This window comes from Rhinolophus sinicus, linkage group LG17, assembly GCF_036562045.2.
Source record: "Rhinolophus sinicus isolate RSC01 linkage group LG17, ASM3656204v1, whole genome shotgun sequence".
Lineage (NCBI taxonomy): Eukaryota > Metazoa > Chordata > Mammalia > Chiroptera > Rhinolophidae > Rhinolophus > Rhinolophus sinicus.
The window spans coordinates 22946035-22965243 of NC_133766.1; the positions used below are offsets into that span (position 1 = coordinate 22946035).

The 19209-nt window shown below is 51.6% G+C and overlaps 1 protein-coding gene across 7 annotated transcripts; it reads left to right on the top strand.

The window, feature by feature from the left end:
• The first annotated feature begins 1800 nt into the window (after window positions 1-1800).
• KLHDC8A (kelch domain containing 8A) lies at window positions 1801-19172 on the top strand. 7 transcript variants are annotated; one of them, XM_074321985.1, is made up of 7 exons: window positions 1801-1924; window positions 2154-2275; window positions 2619-3229; window positions 5935-6099; window positions 6234-6527; window positions 7070-7171; window positions 8049-9109. In XM_074321985.1, exons 3-7 carry the CDS (start codon window positions 2854-2856, stop codon window positions 8240-8242), a joined length of 1131 nt encoding a protein of 376 aa, XP_074178086.1. In that variant the 5' UTR covers window positions 1801-1924; window positions 2154-2275; window positions 2619-2853; the 3' UTR covers window positions 8243-9109. The 7 variants fall into 7 exon arrangements, with proteins under 7 accessions (XP_074178086.1, XP_074178089.1, XP_074178090.1 ...); XM_074321986.1 differs by lacking the exon at window positions 1801-1924 and adding an exon at window positions 1963-2033; XM_074321988.1 differs by lacking the exons at window positions 1801-1924; window positions 8049-9109 and adding an exon at window positions 10276-19172 and having other exon boundaries at window positions 1952-2275.
• Window positions 19173-19209: the final 37 nt, after the last annotated feature.

Below are 19209 nucleotides of genomic sequence, written 5' to 3' on the forward strand. Positions count from 1 at the left end.
TAGTAATAATATTGATAGATGTACCAGGAACTTGCTGTATCTCAGAAGCAGAACTTTGCAAATATTATCTCATTTAGTCTTCATAAAAATCTATGGGGTGGCCAGATGGCTCAGTTGGTTAGAGCTCAGTGCTCATAACACCAGGGTCGCCAGTTTGATTCCCACATGGGCCAGTGAGCTGTGCCCTCCACAACTAGATGGAAAACAACAGCATGAGCTTGGAGCTGAGCTGCGCGGGCTGTGGTTAGAGTGCAGTGTTCATAACCAACTGAGCCATCTGGCCGCCCCATAGATTTTTATGAAGACTAAATGAGATAATATTTGCAAAGTTCTGCTTCTGAGATACAGCAAGTTCCAAGTCATTGTCCTTCAATCGAGTTGTGGAGGGTGCAGCTCAGCTCCAAGTCCAATCGCTATTTTCAATCTTGGTTGCCGGGGGCACAGCCCACCATCCCATGCGGGAATTGAACTGGCAACTTGTTGATGAGAGCTCGCGCTGTAACCAACTGAGCCATCCAGCTGACCTTCTGGAAGCTCAGCAGCAGCTTGTTGTCTTCAATCTAGTTGTGGAGGGCGTAGCTCACTGGCCCATGTGGGAATCGAACCGGCAACCCTGTTGTTGAGAGTTTGCTGAGCTGCACCCTCCACAACTAGATTGAAGGACAATGACTTGGAGCTGATGAGCCCTGCAGAAACACACTGTCCCCCAATATTCCCCAATAAAATTTATTTTTTTAAAAAATCTACAAGGATGTATCTATACTGTGGAATGCTACCCAGCAATAAAAAGGAATAAACTATTGGTACAGGCAACAACTTGAATGAATCTCCACAGAATTATGCTGGGGGAGGAAAAGTCAATCCCAAAAGGTTACATACTGTACAATTCTATTTATATAATATTCTTGAAATGAAAAAATTATGGAAATGGAGAACAGTGTAGTGGTTGCCAGAAGTTGGAGAGAAAAGGATGGGAGAGAAAAGTAGGTGTGGATATAAAGGGCAACATGAAGAATACTTGTGGTGATGGAAATGTCCTGTATCTTCACTGATCAATTTCCATATCCTGTGCAAGATGTTACCATGGAGAGAAACTGAGTGAAGGGCATTATTTCTTACAACTCGTGCGAATATACAATTTATCTCAAAATAAAAAAGGTTAATTAAAGTAACAGAAGGAAACTAATGCTCAGATCCATTAAGTAATTTCAGAGCCAGAATTCAAACCCAGGTCTGTCAGACTCTCAAGACTGAGCGTTTCAAGACTTGGCTATATTCAAGTATGAGGAGGACCCCATCGGCCTTGCAGTCCACCAGACCTGGTAGCCACTGGTGTCATGGCCGCTTTGTTACTGGGGACTACTGTTCTGAAAAGGCTATTAGAAAGTAGCTTCAAAGAATTATTTGGTAAGCCCTGTGGGTTGGTGCTGAGGGACAAGATTGGATAATTAGGTTTCCCCTTCCCAAGGTGTGTGAAGAAGGGGGCGAAGGAGAGACAGCCTACGTGTGTGTGTATGTTGGTGTTTCGGGGTGTGCGTCTGTCTGCCTATCAGTGCGTTTGTCAGTTTCTCCGTGGATATGCCTATGGGGGGCAGGGGATATGTAAGTTATGCTTCTGTATGCAGGTCGGTGTATACGTTGTTCGGATGCACCTGAGGGAGGTGTGCATGGGTCACACCCACATCACTTATTTCTATTAGGTTAAACCATTTGATAATAGCTCCCCCAAAGCAAAGCTGACTGTGGAGCCAGCCTGTCGGGAACTGTGTCTGTGTACTGTAGATAAACTGGGTAATTGGACTCTCCGCCTCCTCATCCAAAACAAACATTCACAAACCGCCCACCCCCACACTGGAGGGAGTCTGGTCCCATCATCTGGGTACTTGGCTCTCGTGCCCCTGCTCTCCTTGACCCTGCAGACAAGGTGAGCGTCTCTGCCGGCCCCTTTCTCCCCCGCGGGTCTGGCTCAGCCTGGGCTTATGTAAAGAGGTCGTGGCTGCTCCTCCGCCGGGCGCACGCGGATTCCCGCACAGGTGTGGCGGCATAGGCGGGTAGGGATGCGTGGAGCTGGCTGGCTGGCCTCCTCCCCCGCAGCAGCCCGGATTCTCCTTCCTGCTGTTCATTTATTCTCCTCCTCTGCATATATCTGACAGCGGTGTGCGGACTGGGTAGGACAGAGCGCCTGTCCCCCGCTCCCTAAGCCGCCGGGCGGGGGCTCCCGGCTCACTGGTGATGCGCTGTCTGCGCCTCGCGCGGCGCTGCTCGGCCTGGCTGGGTAAGTGGCACGGAGGCGGCGGCGGGAGACTACAGGAAGGGGGAAGGGGCTGGGGAGTAGGAGGGATGGCCGCCGAAAGGCTTAGTGGGGAGGCAGCCAGGCACCCGGAATCCAAGCCTCTGCCCGCCGCGCACCCCGCGCCCCCAGCAGGTTTCCAACCAGCAGGCTGGGAGGGGTGAGGGACAAAGCGGTACAGGGCGTGATGCCTCCGCGTGGTAGCGCCCTGGACTGCCGTGTCTTCCCTTTAAAGTTGGCGAGGGGCCGGGAGCCCGCGCGACTGCCAGCGCCAGGAGGTGAGGGCTCGTGGCCCGAGCACCCTTGATCCGCCGCGTTCCTCCCGCAGGGCCTGGCGTGGACGCCGCGGGACCGCTGAGTCTTGAGGGACCGTGAAGCGCTGGCCCGCGTCGAGGCCCTTGCCGGGGTCGTGCGGGAGCGGGCGCACTAGAGGGACATGTAGGTGGCGCGAGGGGGCGTGGAGTAGCCGGAGCCTTCCCCACCACCCCACGGCTTGCACCTCCCCCAGCGGCCTGGCGCTCCGCGTGCGCTGGGGCGCGGCAGGCGGGGCTCCCGGGGCTGCCATGGAGGTGCCCAACGTCAAGGACTTCCAGTGGAAGCGCCTGGCGCCGCTGCCCAGCTGCCGGGTCTACTGCTCCCTGCTGGAGAGCGGGGGGCAGGTCTATGCCATCGGGGGATGTGATGACAACGGAGTCCCCATGGACTGCTTTGAGGTCTACTCTCCCGAGGCTGACCAGTGGACCGCCCTGCCCTCGCTGCCCACAGCCCGGGCCGGGGTGGCCGTCACCGCCCTGGGGAAGAGGATCATGGTGATTGGGGGTGTGGGCACCAATCAGCTGCCGCTGAAGGTCGTGGAGATGTACAACATCGATGAGGGGAAGTGGAAGAAGAGGAGTGTGCTGCGTGAGGCCGCTATGGGCATTTCGGTCACGGCCAAAGGCGAGTGGGGCCAGGGCTGAGGGCGCGCAGAGAGAAGGGCGGGGGAGGGGGCAGGCGCTGGGAAAGAGATGGGAGACAGCACTGAATTGGGGGCCCACTATCCCATTCCTGATCCCATTTGATCCTTGCAATAGACACTAAAACGAGAGACCTGCTGGCCTCAGATGGGAAAACTGAGACTGCAAATGAAGTCTGGTCACTCTCTACCATACCAGAGCTCCACTCCACCAGGCTCCTCCCAACAAATTGAGCAGACTGGGCCAAAGGGGAGCCAGCGCAATGGCTCTGCAGACCCCTTCATTCAGCAGAATGATGGAGCATCCCACCCACAACACCTGATCCCTTGAAACCTGACTTGCACATGCCACCACCCCCAGACACATATTCAGGGTCCTGGGAATGTTCTCTCCATCCTTGTCCAATCACCAGGCCCCACTGAGGGGGCTGTGGGACCTGATTCCAGGGCCCTGTCCCCACCCTCAGTCTTCCCCTCTGCCTCCTAATCTCTGAGGTACTGAGGAGTGGAGACCAGGATATTCCTGAGGGTGGTGCTCCTGCAGCATTTTACCCAGGTTCACTGAGTTCTCAGGCCATGCATATGCTGACCACGTGGTTTTATGATTCTCATTTCACTTTCTCCAAGTCCCTACTTTCCTTCTCTTCTGGCCTGGAACAACCCAGAGCATAGATTGGGGGTGGAGGGGGGAGGGGAGACTCTGAAAGTTCTCTTGTTAAAACGCAAAGGGGTTTATAGGAAATGGTCCAACAGGAATTAAGGAGACCCCAAATTCAGACAGGCTTAGTAGGATGCAGCTTTCCTTCCTTCTCTTGCAAAATCATCCAGCTGCCTGCTGGATGTACTGTAGAGCACTGGTATCTCCTGAGCACCTGTTCTGTCCCTGGCACAGGTCTAGTTCCCAGGGAGGAAGGAAAGAGGCGGAAGATCTAGTCTCTGCTTTCAGGAACTCAGGTCTGACCAATGAAGGTGACCAGAGAGAAACTAGCCTAGAATCCCTGAGGGCAGAATGGCCAGTGGGGCCTCCACAAACACCCAGTAAGGATAGAAGGCATGGAGGCCCATGGGAAAATAGAGGGGGAAAGAGTACTCCTTTATCCCCAGCCTCAATAAATGGTGCTAAAAGATTAAGAACTAACATTTATTGAGTCCTTGCCATAGGTGTTTTAGATCTATTAACCCCTTTGGTCCTCACAAACTGTCTGATGAGGTAAATGCGATTATTATCCTCATTTTAAAGAGAAGAAGTGAGAGGCCCAGAGAGGTTAAATAACTTGCCCAAGGTTACACCGTAAGTGTTCAAGTCTACGCTCTTAATTATGGCATTGAATGGGTTCATTAACTACTTTAATAAGCATTTACATGCCTGCATCAGGCCTTTTACCAGATGTTGGGGCCACAGATTAACAAATTCTCAAGGATTTAGCAATCTATTGGAAGAAACAAAGATTATTTAAGTAACATATGGTGACTAGAGTGATGCAGATACCTTGGGGAAGGCTAAACCAGTATTCTCAGCCCAACCGTGCGGTTCAGGGATATCCAGGTGAATCTGAAAGGATGAGTAGAGGGGACTGGAGGATTCCCAACTGGAAGTGTTTCAGTGCCTTGGGGATGGGAGGGGTGGAGCTTGTGTAAGGTAAATTCATTAGCAGGGCCCATCTCCTGGCCTCAGCCTAGGGTTGGGATTTCCCCCCCCCCACTTTTTTTCAGTAAGATTGGAAAGTGAGGAAATAGTACTCATACTTGAAATACTCTTAAACAACAAAGGCCTCTTAGAGCCAGAAGTGATGAGGACTGGCTACTGGGAGACAGGGGTGGGTCCCTTGGAAAAAGAGGTTCCTGGAGGCGGGAGCTCGGTCCCTGACAGTCTACAGGAGGTTCTGAGGTGAGGCCCAGGGAGAAACATGGATGCCTTGGAAAGCCATGTACATCCAAGAGCAGTAGGGCATGAGAGAATACCGCTGCTCTTCTCAGAGTGCTCAGCTCACTGCCCGGGCAGGGTTTCTTAAAAGGGCCAGTACGGTATTGTGAGTGGCCCTATCCCATTTAGTGCAGGGTGCCTCCTGGAGCCCACAAGCTTCCTAGTGAATGAAGGAGCATGGCTTTACCCCATGGGGGTAGCAGAAAAAGAACCAGCAACAGTCCAATGTCCCACAAGGGCAATGACAGCAGGGCTGACCTCATTTTCAAAGGTTTCTACTAGGTCTAGAAAGTTCCAACATGGGAGTGCCTGGGCCAGGCCACTACTGGAGAGTATCAGAGAAATACCACTCCTCTTTTGCATCACCTCTAGCTGCCCAGCAAGGAAGAAAATGGAGGGGACAAGACCCGCCAAGGGTTGTCTAGGTGTAGCAGCCACTGCAATTTACCCCTGCGCGAGGCTTCGTGTTTTGGGATAAGCCCAGGACTGGACACCAAGGATGACTAAGGCATGTAGGCCTGACATGGCTTCAAGGAGACTCAGGCTCAACTATAGCAGGGACTTTGAAATGGTGCCATCGACCCCAGCCCCACTGACATGTATATGGCTCACTCTGGCAGAGCAGTGTTGGGAACCTGGCCTGGCTTCAGTGCTGGAGTTCAAGGGGTTAACAGAACCTGGCCATGGGAGGTGATGAGTAGTGTTGGGCCTGTCTCATCATGTCTGTGGGCTGAGCCAGAGGTTGCATGTGGCATTTCTCTTTAGATTACCGAGTGTACGCAGCAGGCGGGATGGGCCTGGACCTCCGTCCGCACAACCACCTTCAACACTACGACATGCTCAAGGACATGTGGGTGTCGCTTGCACCCATGCCCACCCCGAGATATGCTGCCACCTCCTTCCTCCGCGGTTCCAAGATCTATGTTCTGGGTAAGGACCATCCCTCCTTCCTTCCCTTGGGGCAGTTCCCAGGGGAAGCAGTACCTGTGTGCTGAGCACCTCCTGGACATCGGGGGGTAAGCACATTATTGCCCCACCCCTTAGGGAGCTTTCTGTCTGATCAGGTAACAGAAGGGGAAACCCAGCCCCTGCTGTCAGGGACTTACTCTTCTGCCCCGCCCCCACCCTGCTCTGGTCTCCAGGGGGACGGCAGTCCAAGTATGCGGTCAACGCCTTCGAGGTCTTTGACATCGAGACTCGCACCTGGACCAAGTTCCCCAATATTCCCTGTAAGCGGGCCTTCTCCAGCTTCGTGACCCTGGACGACCACTTGTACAGCTTGGGAGGCCTGCGGCAGGGTCGGCTCTACCGGCAGCCCAAGTTCCTCCGGACGATGGACATGTTTGACATGGAGCAGGGTGAGCTGGGCGCCAGCCCCTGGCTGCCCATCTCCCTCTGGCTGAGTCCCGCACCTTACATCCATGCCATCCTCCCAGGGCCACTGACACAGCTCAGTGAGCCTTTCGGAAGTCTGAACACCCCTCTCCATTCAGGGCTGCTCTTGGGATCAAATTCTTTCATCTATTCAGGATTCCCTTTGATTGATTGGTTGTTTTTATCAAAGCATTTTCCAGCTATTTCTCTTCTTATAATATCCAGGTGGGCCAGGTGAGGGAGGCTTTTTCCGGCCTTGACTCATGGAGAAACAGAGGATCCTGACCCCTATGCTCACTGCCTTTAGTTCCTCCCCAGCCTAGAGCCTGTGAGAACAGAGGTAGAACAGGCAATTCATTCTAGGGTATCATATGGTTCCTTGGACTGCAGCCAGCATGGGAAAGGGTGAAGGCCACGGGCAGTGTCAAACAGCAGGAGGCACTGTGTGTGTCCTGAGTGCAAAGGGTGGGCGGGGGCTTAACATCTAATTCTCTCTGTATATCCTGCTGTCATCTATGGCCTATAGGGGGCTGGCTGAAGATGGACCGTTCCTTCTTCCTCAAGAAGCGGCGGGCAGATTTTGTGGCTGGTTCTCTGAGTGGACGGGTCATAGTGGCCGGAGGACTTGGTAAGGATGCAGCTTCCAGGGTGGTACTGTGGTTCTGGTGCTCGCTGAGTCCTTGGCACTCTGCACAATCAGCAGAAGGTGCTGGCTCCTTGTACACCGCCTGCTTTATTCCAAAGAAGTCAAAACATTCCCTCCCTCCCAGCCTGGACTTCACATATCCACATATGGGCCCCCGACGTAGTCTTTCTGTCCTCTTACACAGGGGACACTGAGGCCCAGAGAGCATAAAGGACATACTAATAACCATGTAGCACAGATCCCTGGGGCCCTCACCAGGAATGATGGGGACAAAAGTGTGGCAGGGACTGGCCTTGCTCTTCTCTCTCTGACCATCATTTATCCCTGGGTACCCAGCTCTCTCATGGAATAGGAAAGCAATCTAATCAAATACGTTAGTCTGCTGAATTCAGGATTTGCTGAATTACTCCTCCCAGAGATTAGTGGTATTTTGAAGGTGGGACCCCAACATCACCAAGGGAGAGATATATGAGCAGCAGGCTTCCAGGTACCCAGAGTTTGCTCAGTGCGGACAGACTCCACCCACACATGAAGAAGCACAACGTAAACTAGACCACGTGGACCACTTTTTAGTAAAAGGCAGGAGGGAGGCAGTAGTGGTGTCTAGAAACTTCTGGTAAAAGCAGAGGGTGGAGAAAGAAAGCTTACTCGGTGAAGAGATGAAAAGACAAGAGGTAGGAGGGGCAAATTGGCTGTTTGACCAAAGCTACTGGCCCAAGATAGGAAAAGAGCAGTTCTGCCGCTGAGGAATTGAGGTTGCTAAGCTTCTGCTTGCGGGAGGGAGGGAAGTGGGGTGACTGCGGGGTGCTGATGGGTGGCTGGACTCCTTCGTAAGGTTCGGTTCCCTTGGCGCTTTCAGGGAACCAACCAACTGTCCTGGAGACGGCAGAGGCGTTCCACCCAGGGAAGAACAAGTGGGAGGCCCTCCCAGCCATGCCCACGCCCCGCTGTGCCTGCTCCAGTATTGTCATCAAGAACTGCCTCTTGGCTGTGGGGGGCGTCAACCAGGGTCTGAGCGATGCAGTGGAAGCTCTGTGTGTCTCTGACTCCTAGCTGTCCCCTGGCCCAGCGCCTTTGCCCTGGCCCGGTCACTCAACTCTTGATAAGAGAAATGGGCTTGTCAAAGTAGTTTGGGCTACTTCCCAGATGCCAGCTCCTGTCAGCAGCCAGTGGGTCTAGGCCCTGGGGCTCTAAGTGACCTCCCTTCACATCCTAACCCTACCAATCCTAGGAAACTGTAAGAAGTCCGGATGACTCCACCAGCCCCTGCTCAGAGCTCAGCTGACCTCTAGGGAGCGTTCTCACTTACTGCTCAGGCAGAAAAAGGCACAGGAGTATCTGCTACCTCCCCCTCTGTGAGTCCTACCTCTCCCCATCTTCAGGGTAGGAGTTAGGGCGGTTCTGACCCGGAAGATGAGCTGCTGCCACTCTCTTCCCAGCTCACAACTAGTTTGAGGGTCTCTCAGGATGAAACATGGAGAAGGGTGGCAGGGGATCCCAAGCGCCTCTTCTCTCCCTTGGTCTACATCCCTTCCCCATTTGGCCCTGGCCCTCATCTACTCAGCAAGAATTGGCCTTAGAGCTAGAGGCCACTGAGTTGTAAAAGAAGCCCTGGACTGGCCCAGGTGAGCAGCCTTGGCCAGGAAGGACCCATGCCTCGCCAGGGTCCTTGATGGGAATGTGATGCTGGGGAATGAGCAGACTCCCAGCCCAGGCTCTGCTTCCCATTTCTCTCCTCTGTTTCTCCTTTTGCCGCCCCTCCCCACCAGAGGCCTGGCCTCTTTGTCACCAGTAGCCCCAGAGTGTTTCTGTGTGAAATCTTCTCATTTACACTGTGGCATCAAAATCCACAAAGGATGGGTTAATTGCACTCCGGTTAACAACAGCAGCACAATGATTAAAATCTATATTCCTATCTTCTCTAGTGCCCTGGTGCGGGGCGGGATGGACGTGTGACTTGGTGGGTAGAGGGGATGCCATGAAATAGTTTCTCTGACAGTTCTCAGGCAAAATAGGGCCCCAAATGACTACCTATATTATTCTTTTTTTGGGGGGGAAGGGGAACAGGACTTTTATTGGGGAATAGTGTGTACTTCCAGGACTTTTTTCCAAGTCAAGTTGTTGTCCTTTCAGTCTTAGTTGTGGAGGGTGTCGTTCAGCTTCAAGTTGTTGTCCTTTCAGTCTTAGTTGTGGAGGGCGCAGTTCAGCTCCAGGACCAGTTGCCGTTGCTAGTTGCAACGGATGGCACAGCCCACCATCCGTTGCGGGAGTCAAGCCGGCAATCTTGTGATTGAGAGGACGCACTCCAACCAACTGAGCCATCCGGGAGCCCAGCGGTAGCTCAGGTCAAGGTGCCGTGTTCAATCCCAGTTGCAGGGGGCGCTGCCCACCATCCCCCATGGGACTAGAGGAATTGAACTGGCAACCTTGCGGTTGAGAGGACACACTCCAACCAACTGAGCCATCCGGGAGCTCAGCGGCAGGTCAGCTCAAGGTGCTGTGTTCAATCTTAGTTGCAGAGGGCGGAGCCCACCATTCCTTGCGGGACTCAAGGAGTTGAACCGGCAACCTTGTGGTTGAGAGCTCACTGGCCCATGTGGGAACTGAACCGGCAGCCCTTGGAGTCAGGAGCACAGAGCTCCAACCGCCTGAGCCACCGGGCCGGCCCTTACCTACATTATTCTTGGTTGTTCCCTCTGAGGAGGTTCCACTTTCAAACCAATCCCCTCACTCCTAGTAAAACAGCGTAGTTTCCTTCTCATAAGCATTGAAACTCCATGTATATGTTAAGGAAAGATTGCGTTCAGTAACTGGCTTCATCAGGTTCCTCCTTCTCATGTCTAGCCTCAATTGATTCAGCTTAAGCTCACTTCTGACCCAAAGTAGAAAGGAAATTGTATACTGATTTAAAAACTTGAAGAAAGTGCTTCCTTTTAGCTTGTACAGGACCTCTTTCTGATTCCCATTGAGTTTGAAAAGCTGTGCTAGCACCGGGGATACAAACATAAAAAAAGACCTGCCCAGGAGAGGTTCTGGGGGAGTCACATAACACTATGCAATGATATGATTCTTTTTTTACAAGGCAGAAACAGAGGAGGAAGCCTGTCCGGACCTGAGGGGTCAGAGGGAACCTTCTGGAGGTGACTCCTCTACGGAACCTTCATGGACAACGGTTCTTTAAGGGATAGGGGTTTTTCTCCCTTTTTCTGGTATCTGGCCTTTTCCCTCCTTGGACCCCAGAAGGGCACTGCCACCTGCTGGCCCAGCCTTGCTTTCCCACCAAGCTAAAGGAATCCTGTGGCCACGGGTGCCCCCTGGTGAGCTGACTGCAGAGAGGCCTTTTCCATTGATTCTGGACACCCCTATTTCAGTTCAGTCCCCTGCAGTAACTGCTAGAAAATGGGGCTGGAAGAGCTGCAGATACTATGAGGATGGAACAGCACGTTAGTGGAAGCTGTTCCACAACCTAGCCCTGGTCCGGACTCCCCATTCCGCTTCCATTTCTGCACTACCCCACTGCCCTTCCCAAGAAAGGTGTTTACAAACAGAGCCCCCCCCCACCCTTTCCTAGAAGAAGCCAAGCCTTGCATGTGTGTTGGGGCGGGTGGGCGGGGGCGGTGTTCCATGTGCACAAAATGGTACCAGATCCGTGGATGGGACTGAGGCATTTTACAATGGTCAGAACCTTAGGAGTACGGCCAACCCTAAAATGTTCTTTGTTTTGTGAGAATGAGGGATTAACCACTGGAACCATGAGGGCTACTCAGGGCCAAAGCTGGTATCTGCTAAGTAGTCACCTCTTGGAGGTCCATTCTGGGAAGCCTTTGGGGGTGCCTCACTGAGGAGCCAGGGAAATAGGGAATGTCAGTGACAAACCTCATGGTGCCGTGGAGACAGCTCCATCTGGGGTCGATGGTCTGGCTCTGGGCCTCACTCCCCTCCCCACACAGACTTTCCTGTCACTGTCCTCTCTGGGAAGGTCCCGCACCTTTTTTGTCTTCATTTCCCAATTTGTAAAATCAGAGCCACAATGATGCCATCACACAAAGTGGTGGAGCACCTGCTTCATCCTCAGATTAGCAATATGAGATATGTTGTATCATCCCATTTCGCAGATGAGAAAACTAAGGCTCAAAGAGGTTATGTAAGTTGTCCAAGGTCACAAGCTCATAAGTGCCAGGTCTGATCTTAAAACTTATAACAGTCACACTGCATTGCCTGAAATGAAATAGCACCTAAGAAAGTCAAGGAAATCAGCTGCACTGTACTAAGTAAGGCATTCCAAATGTCAAACCTGGAAGGATGGAGACTTTGTGTCCCAAGGAATGAGTTTGAGGATTCGCAAGGAAAGATTGGGAAGGGCTCCCTAACATGAATGAGCATAGACAATTCCTAAACTTGCATCCCAGGAAAGTTCCCTTCTAGCATTTTCATTCCATTGGCTATTCCAAAGCATTGTTTAACCCTGAACACTTATCATGTGCCTGGCTCAGTACTTGATTCCCACCCTCCCGCAGCTGCAATCTTGGGAGAGAGACAGGGGACTAAATCTGCAGTTACTCTTTGATGAGATAGTGTCAGCCTTTGCGAGTACAACCCAGAGGCGCCTTACCCATGGTTTCTACAGGGAGCCCAGATGAACTGATGGTGTCAGAGCAGAGTTCCAGAAAATAAATCTCAAACTGCGCTTTGAAAAAAGATGGAGACCAGCCCGGCAGAGGAGGATAACCCCAGGCTTTGAGGCAAAAGAGATGGGTTGAATCATGATTGTCATGTGCTAATTGATCTTGGATAGGTTGTTAACCTCTGAGTCTCAGTTTCCTTATTTGTCAGCTGGGCAAAACAAGGCCTCACTATGAGTTTAAGAGCTGCCTATTCTATGCGAAATGATTCATGTGAGTAGCTACATTGTTACTTTTGCTGCTGTTGAAAGAGAGGTAGAGGGTTCTCAAGCCTAATGGGGAAAGGGTTTGGTTTACTGGGGTACAGCATGCACATGGTAGAGATTCTAAGGAGATGGGGCAGAAAGTGCAGGCAGGCAGATGAGCAGTGGCCTTACATGCCCTGCTAAGGAGTCTGGGCTTCATCCGTATGGGAAATTGGGAGCAAATTCAGGATTTTACGTGGAGGAGCATCATGACCAGATTTGTACCCTTGGAACATGGACTATTTGGCGTTCCTCTTCTGAGGAATAAAGTACTAAGTGAAATCACCAAGGCACCATCTAAGATTAGAAGTAACCCCAGGTGTGGTTGGAATCCTAAGAAAAACATGCAGGCCAAGTTTCCAGGCCTTCTCTGGAGGAGGGCCATCTGCTGAGCAATCAGTACAAGGGGGATTTGGGACCACAGAGTACACAAGTCCCTTCCTTCCATTGCCACCTTTCCTCCAGAATTTCTTTTGAATAATATCTTGCATTTTTCGTGGGCTTTCTAGCCCACCTCCTACACAGGAGGTGGGTGTGGTTGGCCTTTTCCAACCCCATCTTACAGAGGAAGAAACTGAGACCCAGGAACCATGACTAACCCAGCCCGTTCCCACAGGCGTAGGGACCCCTCAGGCCCAGTTCACTGTCTCCAGGAAGTGGCCCACCCGCCTTCCTTATCAGGTGGACAAAAAGGAGGACTTTGGGGCACCCAACCTCTCATTCAACAGACAGCGGGCCTTAGTCCTAATCTCAGTTTAGCAATTGACATTCTTAAAAACAAACCTTTATAAGGGAATAGTGACTTACAAACCCCTCTCCCAGGCTCCACACCCCATGAGCAGTGTCCCCACCTGCGCTTACAGCTGTCGTATTCCCCCGTCCTGTGTTGCCACCACCTCTGGGAAGCCAGCTGGACCCTGGCTGGGAAACGACTTCCTCGTCTTCGCTCTTCGCGCTCATGCACCTCTCACACCGGCCTCTGCTCTAGTCCCATGGCCACTGCCTTCGCTTAGACCCTCATCGTCTGGCAGAGGACAACTTCACAGCCTCCCGACTGCAGTTCTGCTCTCCTCCAGCCCTTCCTCCACATGGCTGCTAGATTCCTCCTGCCCTTTCAGAATCTTGCTCACCTACAAATCTGACTGCATTGTCCCAGAGTTCAGACGCACTTCCTCTGCTCCCCCAGCTGATTCCCAGCCTCTGTCTGGCCTCCATGGCCCTCCACAAGGGCCCCACCCTTCCAGCCTTCCCTCCTTCCCTCTGCCTAGTGTGCCCTGTGGGGGCCCATTTGGAAACAGTAGTTCCCACTGCTGTCTACCTCCCTGTCCAGCACAGCCTGGCCTCTCTGCCTGGAATGCCCACTCCCTTGTGTACCTGGTGAATGCAAACCACTGTCTCCCCACCTCATCCCCATACAGACAAAACATTCTAGGGACTTCTTAGGACCATGACGATATCATTGATCCTTGTAGGCCCAGAACACACAGTGCTAGGCGAGCAGGGTCTAAATGCGTAACAAATAACTGAATGGAATAAACGTGTAGCAAACAACTGAATTGAATGAAAGTCAGAAATCAAAAAGCTGAGAGACAGCACCAATTTGAGAGTCACCTTTACAATGTCCCCGTTTCCTCTGAGCCCATCTCTGGTCTGTAGCTGGTACAAGGATCAGATCCAGGAAATCAGCAGTATTTCAATCCCCCTGCTTGGGGATTGGCTCCCCTCTCCCTTTGCCTTGGGCTCTGACAGGAATGATAGGTCAGCATTAGGTTTTTCATAAACTGTGGGTGACAACCAGCCTATTAATCCAGGCTTGTGCTAACAGCCCCCAGCACCGGATTGTGCTGGTGTCATTCAGAGCCAGGAGAAAGGCTAGCTCCCATCTTCCCTTACAAAGGGCCAGGCGCTGGGGACCTGACGAAAGAATGTGCTTTGCATGGGTTTACATTCCAGAATCAGCTTGGGAGGCCGAGAGCTCAGGTTGCCAGTGGGAGCCAGGCCCGGGGTAGGGAGGTGGCACTGGGCACACCTTCCTCCCTTCTCTCTCCTGCACACACTGTCCGTGCCCTCCCATACCTGGTCATCCCTGGACCTCCCTGAGTGCAGAATAGCAGCTGTGGAGGCAGAGCCAGGAAGAAGATGACATTCAGCCTCTTCAAAGGAGCAGCATTTAAATGGAGTACAAAGTACCGAGCCCTGAGCCACAGTACCCACCACCATAAACCCCCGGCCTCTAGGGAGCTTCCCTGAAGTTCAGGGTCTCCTTTGGTCATTTAAGAACTGAAGGCTACGGAGACTAAATCACCTGCCCTCAGTCACGCGGCCGGCAAGGGGCAGAGCCAGGTATACAAACCCATCCTCTGAGTTCCATTCTGAGCTCATGTACCCCCTGCCTCATCTACATCAAGAGACTCTGTACCCCAGGATGTAACCTGAGGTGCCAACTTCACAGGGTCAGCGAGGGATCAGTACAATAGAAGATGTGAAGAGTTGACCCCTATAAAGATGGGGCATTGCTTTTCTTTACTTAGACCCCACCTCAGTCCATCAAGAATCTCAGATGACATAGAGCAACCACACCGTGGGGTTAGTCGGTGGAAAGTACTTGGCATCTCCAGGTCCCCAGTGCATGAATCCATGAAACGTTTACCCAGCCTTAAGCACAGGTGCCCCTCTACTTCCACACCCCACAGCAATGGGAGTTACACAACCTCAGACACAGAAACGGACATAGGAGTGAGGCTCACAGAAAGAGAAACATCTTTTTGTCTTGCCGTTAACAGTGAGGTAAGGATACCCTTTCCAGCACACTGACTAGAAGCCATAGACTAAATGTACACAAATGTCCGTCCACCCTACCTCCCGACTCTCAGAACCCCTTTTCTGGCATTAAAACCCGCACTGAGAGGAGTTAAGAGGCCCTTCCTCTTCTTCCCCAAGTCAGGCTGTTCCCTCCGCAGTGTGGAGCTCTGGCAATTTCCTGCCCACTTCCAGCTCTGAGCTCATCTTAACTGTCCTCTCTCCCAATCAGATCAGCTGCAGCTCAGGGAGTCTGATTAGCCCCTTGCTGTCATAGTTAACGCCATATACTTGGGTCTCTGCCAGAATCGGGGGAGAGGATTTAAGAGGCCCAGAGCCCTGCAAAAACCCCAAGCACACTATAGGAAACGGTCAATCTGACAGCCTCACAGCTAGCCTACAAGGTGGACATTGCAAGTTGAGTAAATTATGACATAGAGAAGCATAGTCTACTTGAGACAGGCAAATGAGGAAACCCTTCTACGCCAAAGCATGATGGCTAAGAGCACTGTTTCTAGAGCCAGATTGTCTGGGCTCCAATCTGGCTCCACCACTTGCCAGCTTTATGACTCTACACGGGCAATTACTTAGTTTCTCTCAGTTCCCTCATCTGTGCAATGGGGATAATCACATGTTAGTACCTACTGCAGAGAGTTGTGGTGAGTATTGAATTCATTCCTACAGTGGCTAGCACACAATGTGTTAGCTGTATAAGAGAGAATCATTCTCATCCAGGTTGCTGCCAAGAGATGAGAGATAGTCATAGTCAACATGGCAAAGCAGTGTCATGCCCGTCTGGGGGTGGGAGAGGGAATGAGGCTCCTGAATCTCCTATAGTGAGGGAATCAGTTAGCAGGTGAGCAAAAGAATGGGAGTGGCTGAGATTTCTAATTTCTCCCTACTTAGGTATTGCAGATAACTTACAGCAGAATGGAAATGGAACTCATACTTGATTTATCCAAACGCCTTTTTGTAGATGAGAAAACTGCCCCCAAGAAAGAAAGTCCTTAGCCATGACCACAGTATAGGTTGGTGGTAAAAGGAGCTGGAACCCAGGACTCCTGACTTCTGTCCATCTATATATATGCTCTCCCTGCTGCTCCAGATGGGAGACAGGGCAAGCTCCCTGGCTCTGGGAGACGAGCTACCGTCTCCTTAGGTCACATCCCTCCAAGTCCTGTCCTATGAATGACATTCAATTTCCCTTTGTAATTAAGAGCTTGGGGACTGTGTTTGGTGTTTGCAGCACAAAATTCCCCATAGCTCCTAAATTCCCCTAAGAATTTAGATTGTAAGCAGCTTACTAGTTTCATCTTGTATTTCTTGGGCCCATTTGGGCATCACAAGGCAATGCCACCTTTAGGGATGAGCTGTGACATCGGACTGGCAGGGTTTGCTTCACAGTTCTGTTACTCCCAGCTAGGGGTCGGTGGTCTGGGACATGACACTATATCCAAGATGCTCAGAACCAAAGCTGGCTCAATACGTGTTAGCTTTGTTATTATATCTATTATGGTAGCTGCTCAGTACATATTTGTTGAATGAATGAATGAATGAATGAATGAATGAATGAATGAATGAATGAATGAACCAACAGATCATTGAAGGAACAAATTGCCTAAGCAGCCAGCCCCCAACTTTGCGGTTACAGCTTTAGGCATCCCGTAAAACTTGTTAGGCTTAGTTTGGTCAGAAGAGGGTAGCATTGAGCCAGGAATCCCAATTTGCCAAAGACTTACAACCCTCCCTTTTGACTCCCACCTCCCAGTCTTGGAGGGCGACTTCTAATGTGCAGGTTCCTATCCAGGCAGATCCACCAACCTCCGAGAGGGGAAGGTCAGCATATTCAAGTCTGTATTGTCCACCACCTGGGGTGACTGAGGGCTGTAACTCAGCTTCAGAGTTCTGGGGTAAAGGAACATAACGGGTGAGGTCTCCTGCTGGAAGTAGGTGGTGAGTGGAGCCCTCCAGCCTGCAGTAGCCCTTTTCCCAGACAAAAGGGAAGCGGGGCTCAGGCATCTATACTAATGCAAATTCCAGAGGAAGAGTTACCCACTTCAGATACAGAGAATGCTCAGCTGCCCCTTCTCTACTCCCTCCTCTACCCCCACCACACTCTCCGGCATCTCCCCTTGCTCCCACCTCCCACTCCTACCCCCACCCCATCCCTGAAGGCCTTTCCTCACAGTTTATCAAATCACATCCTCCCTTGAAGTCTCAGTTGGCCTCCTGTGAGGCTCCCCCTCGAACCCCTGAGCCAGAATAAGACCCATCTTGTCAGCCCCTCATGGCACTTCGTCCTTCTCTTAAGAGCCTTTGCACTTCCTGCCTTGGCTTATATGGTAAATTGTGTATTTAGGTCATTTCCCTTACTAAACTGTAAACTTCCTGAGAGCAGGGAGCTAATCTTAGGCATCCCTCAAGACTCATCTTAGTATTTCTTTTTCAGAATAGCTGCTTTAACCCCCACTCCGCACCTCACCCCCAAAGCCTGACCTTTTGTGTCCCTCACCTGCCCTCCTGCCAGCACCCTGCACTCCACACATCACCACATCACTGCAGTCCTTATTCTGAGCCGCATTTTAATATCCCCTTTACTAGTCCAGACACACAGATTGTGACATGTGTAAGGACTGGGATAGACACTTGTTCCTAATTGTTTTCCAGGTGTAGCACCCGGTATGCCCAATGGATGTTTATCCCCAGAGCCCTCCAGACCTCAGGCACTGATTGGGCGTGGGTATGGGGGTAGAGACCCCTTCCCAGGACCGGACGTTGGGGCAGGCAGGATTGAGACAGCTCAGCCCAGGTTCCCAGCACATCAAGGAGCACATGACCCAGGAATTCCCGGGATCTGCTGGCAGCAGTCACCTGATGTAATTTGATTCCCTATCAGGCATTCAGGTGTCCCTTCAAGGAATCTGAGAGTTGAGTTTCAGCAGTTAAGCTCATTTCTGAATCCCATGTCTGTTTGTCCACCTCCCTTGCCTGTCTGCTGTGGACAGACAGCGCCAGGCCCACTGGTTACTAAAGCCCTGTTCTGCAGCTCCAGGCCACCAGGCTGCACCTTGGCTGGAACAGGGGAGTTCTCTTTTCTCTAGGGTGTTTAGTCATCTATGACTTGCCCCCTAAGTGGGGCTCCACATTCTAGTCAAAGGAAATTGAAGTGGGGGTGGGGAAAGTACAAGAGGGACAGGAGTTCTAATTCCATTGCCATCATGAATTTAGCTAATAGTGGAAGGAAATTGGTCATCTGTAGGTGCTTTCACTTTAGCCTGTAAATTCCTTTTCATTCACGTTCCTTTGGTTCATGAGCATCTGTTGAGTGCCTTTTTTGTGTGTCTAGCAGTGTACTAGGTGTTGTGGACACCTGCAAACACTCGTAAGAGTCTAGATTAAGCCTGAAAGGGAATCGAGGCTCATCTTTATAATTCTTGCATCTTACTTATGAGGAAAGGTTGATTCATCTGGCTCACTGGCTCACATCCTTCCAGTCTCACCTTAAAAGGAAGCCTCTGCAGGAAGCTGCCCCTAGCTAACCTTCTTCTGTCTGGGCTAGGGGCTCCCTCCTATTATATACACCAAGGGCATTCTGTCTTCCTCTGTCTAGGATGTTTGTTTATTTCTCACTAGACTGAGAATTCTCTCAGAGCAGAGACCGTGTCCAACTTGTCACCATCATATCCATAGGCCCAGCACCTAGTGGCCACCAGTATCTGACGCATGAATAAATGATTGGTAAAAGGCCACAGAACAGATTGGTGTCAGTCAGGACTAGAACTCAGGTCTCTCAACACCCAGCCCCATGCTTCCTCTTGAGAGCCCTAATCCATCTGGAAGATCCCAGCTAGCTGGGCTCCAAGGAACAGGTGCAGATCTAAGGGGAGAAAGTAAACAGCAGGTCAGGAGAACTGTCACCTGAGTCTCATTCTATTTTTGCAGACAAGCCAAATAGGGGAGACACGTAGAGAGAAGAATGTCAAACTGGCTACCACCTCCCATGGTAGCCCTCCAGATTTGGAGAAGGGGCTTGGTTTCCTGTATAAGTGGATCATCTCCAGCCACAAAGGGGCAACGTGCCCCATTCTCCATCCCTAATTCAGAAAGAGTCAAAGCATCAGTGGAAGTAGGAAAGTGGGCAGACACTGAGTACAAAACGCAGTCACTGGGGATCTAGCCCTTCTTGATCCTCAGCATGCCCTGAATACACAGCTGGAGGTAGGGTTTCCAGGAGGGAATTCCCCCCCACCCCCCCAATCCCCCGTTCTCAGAAATTTTTTCCGCTTTCCCATTC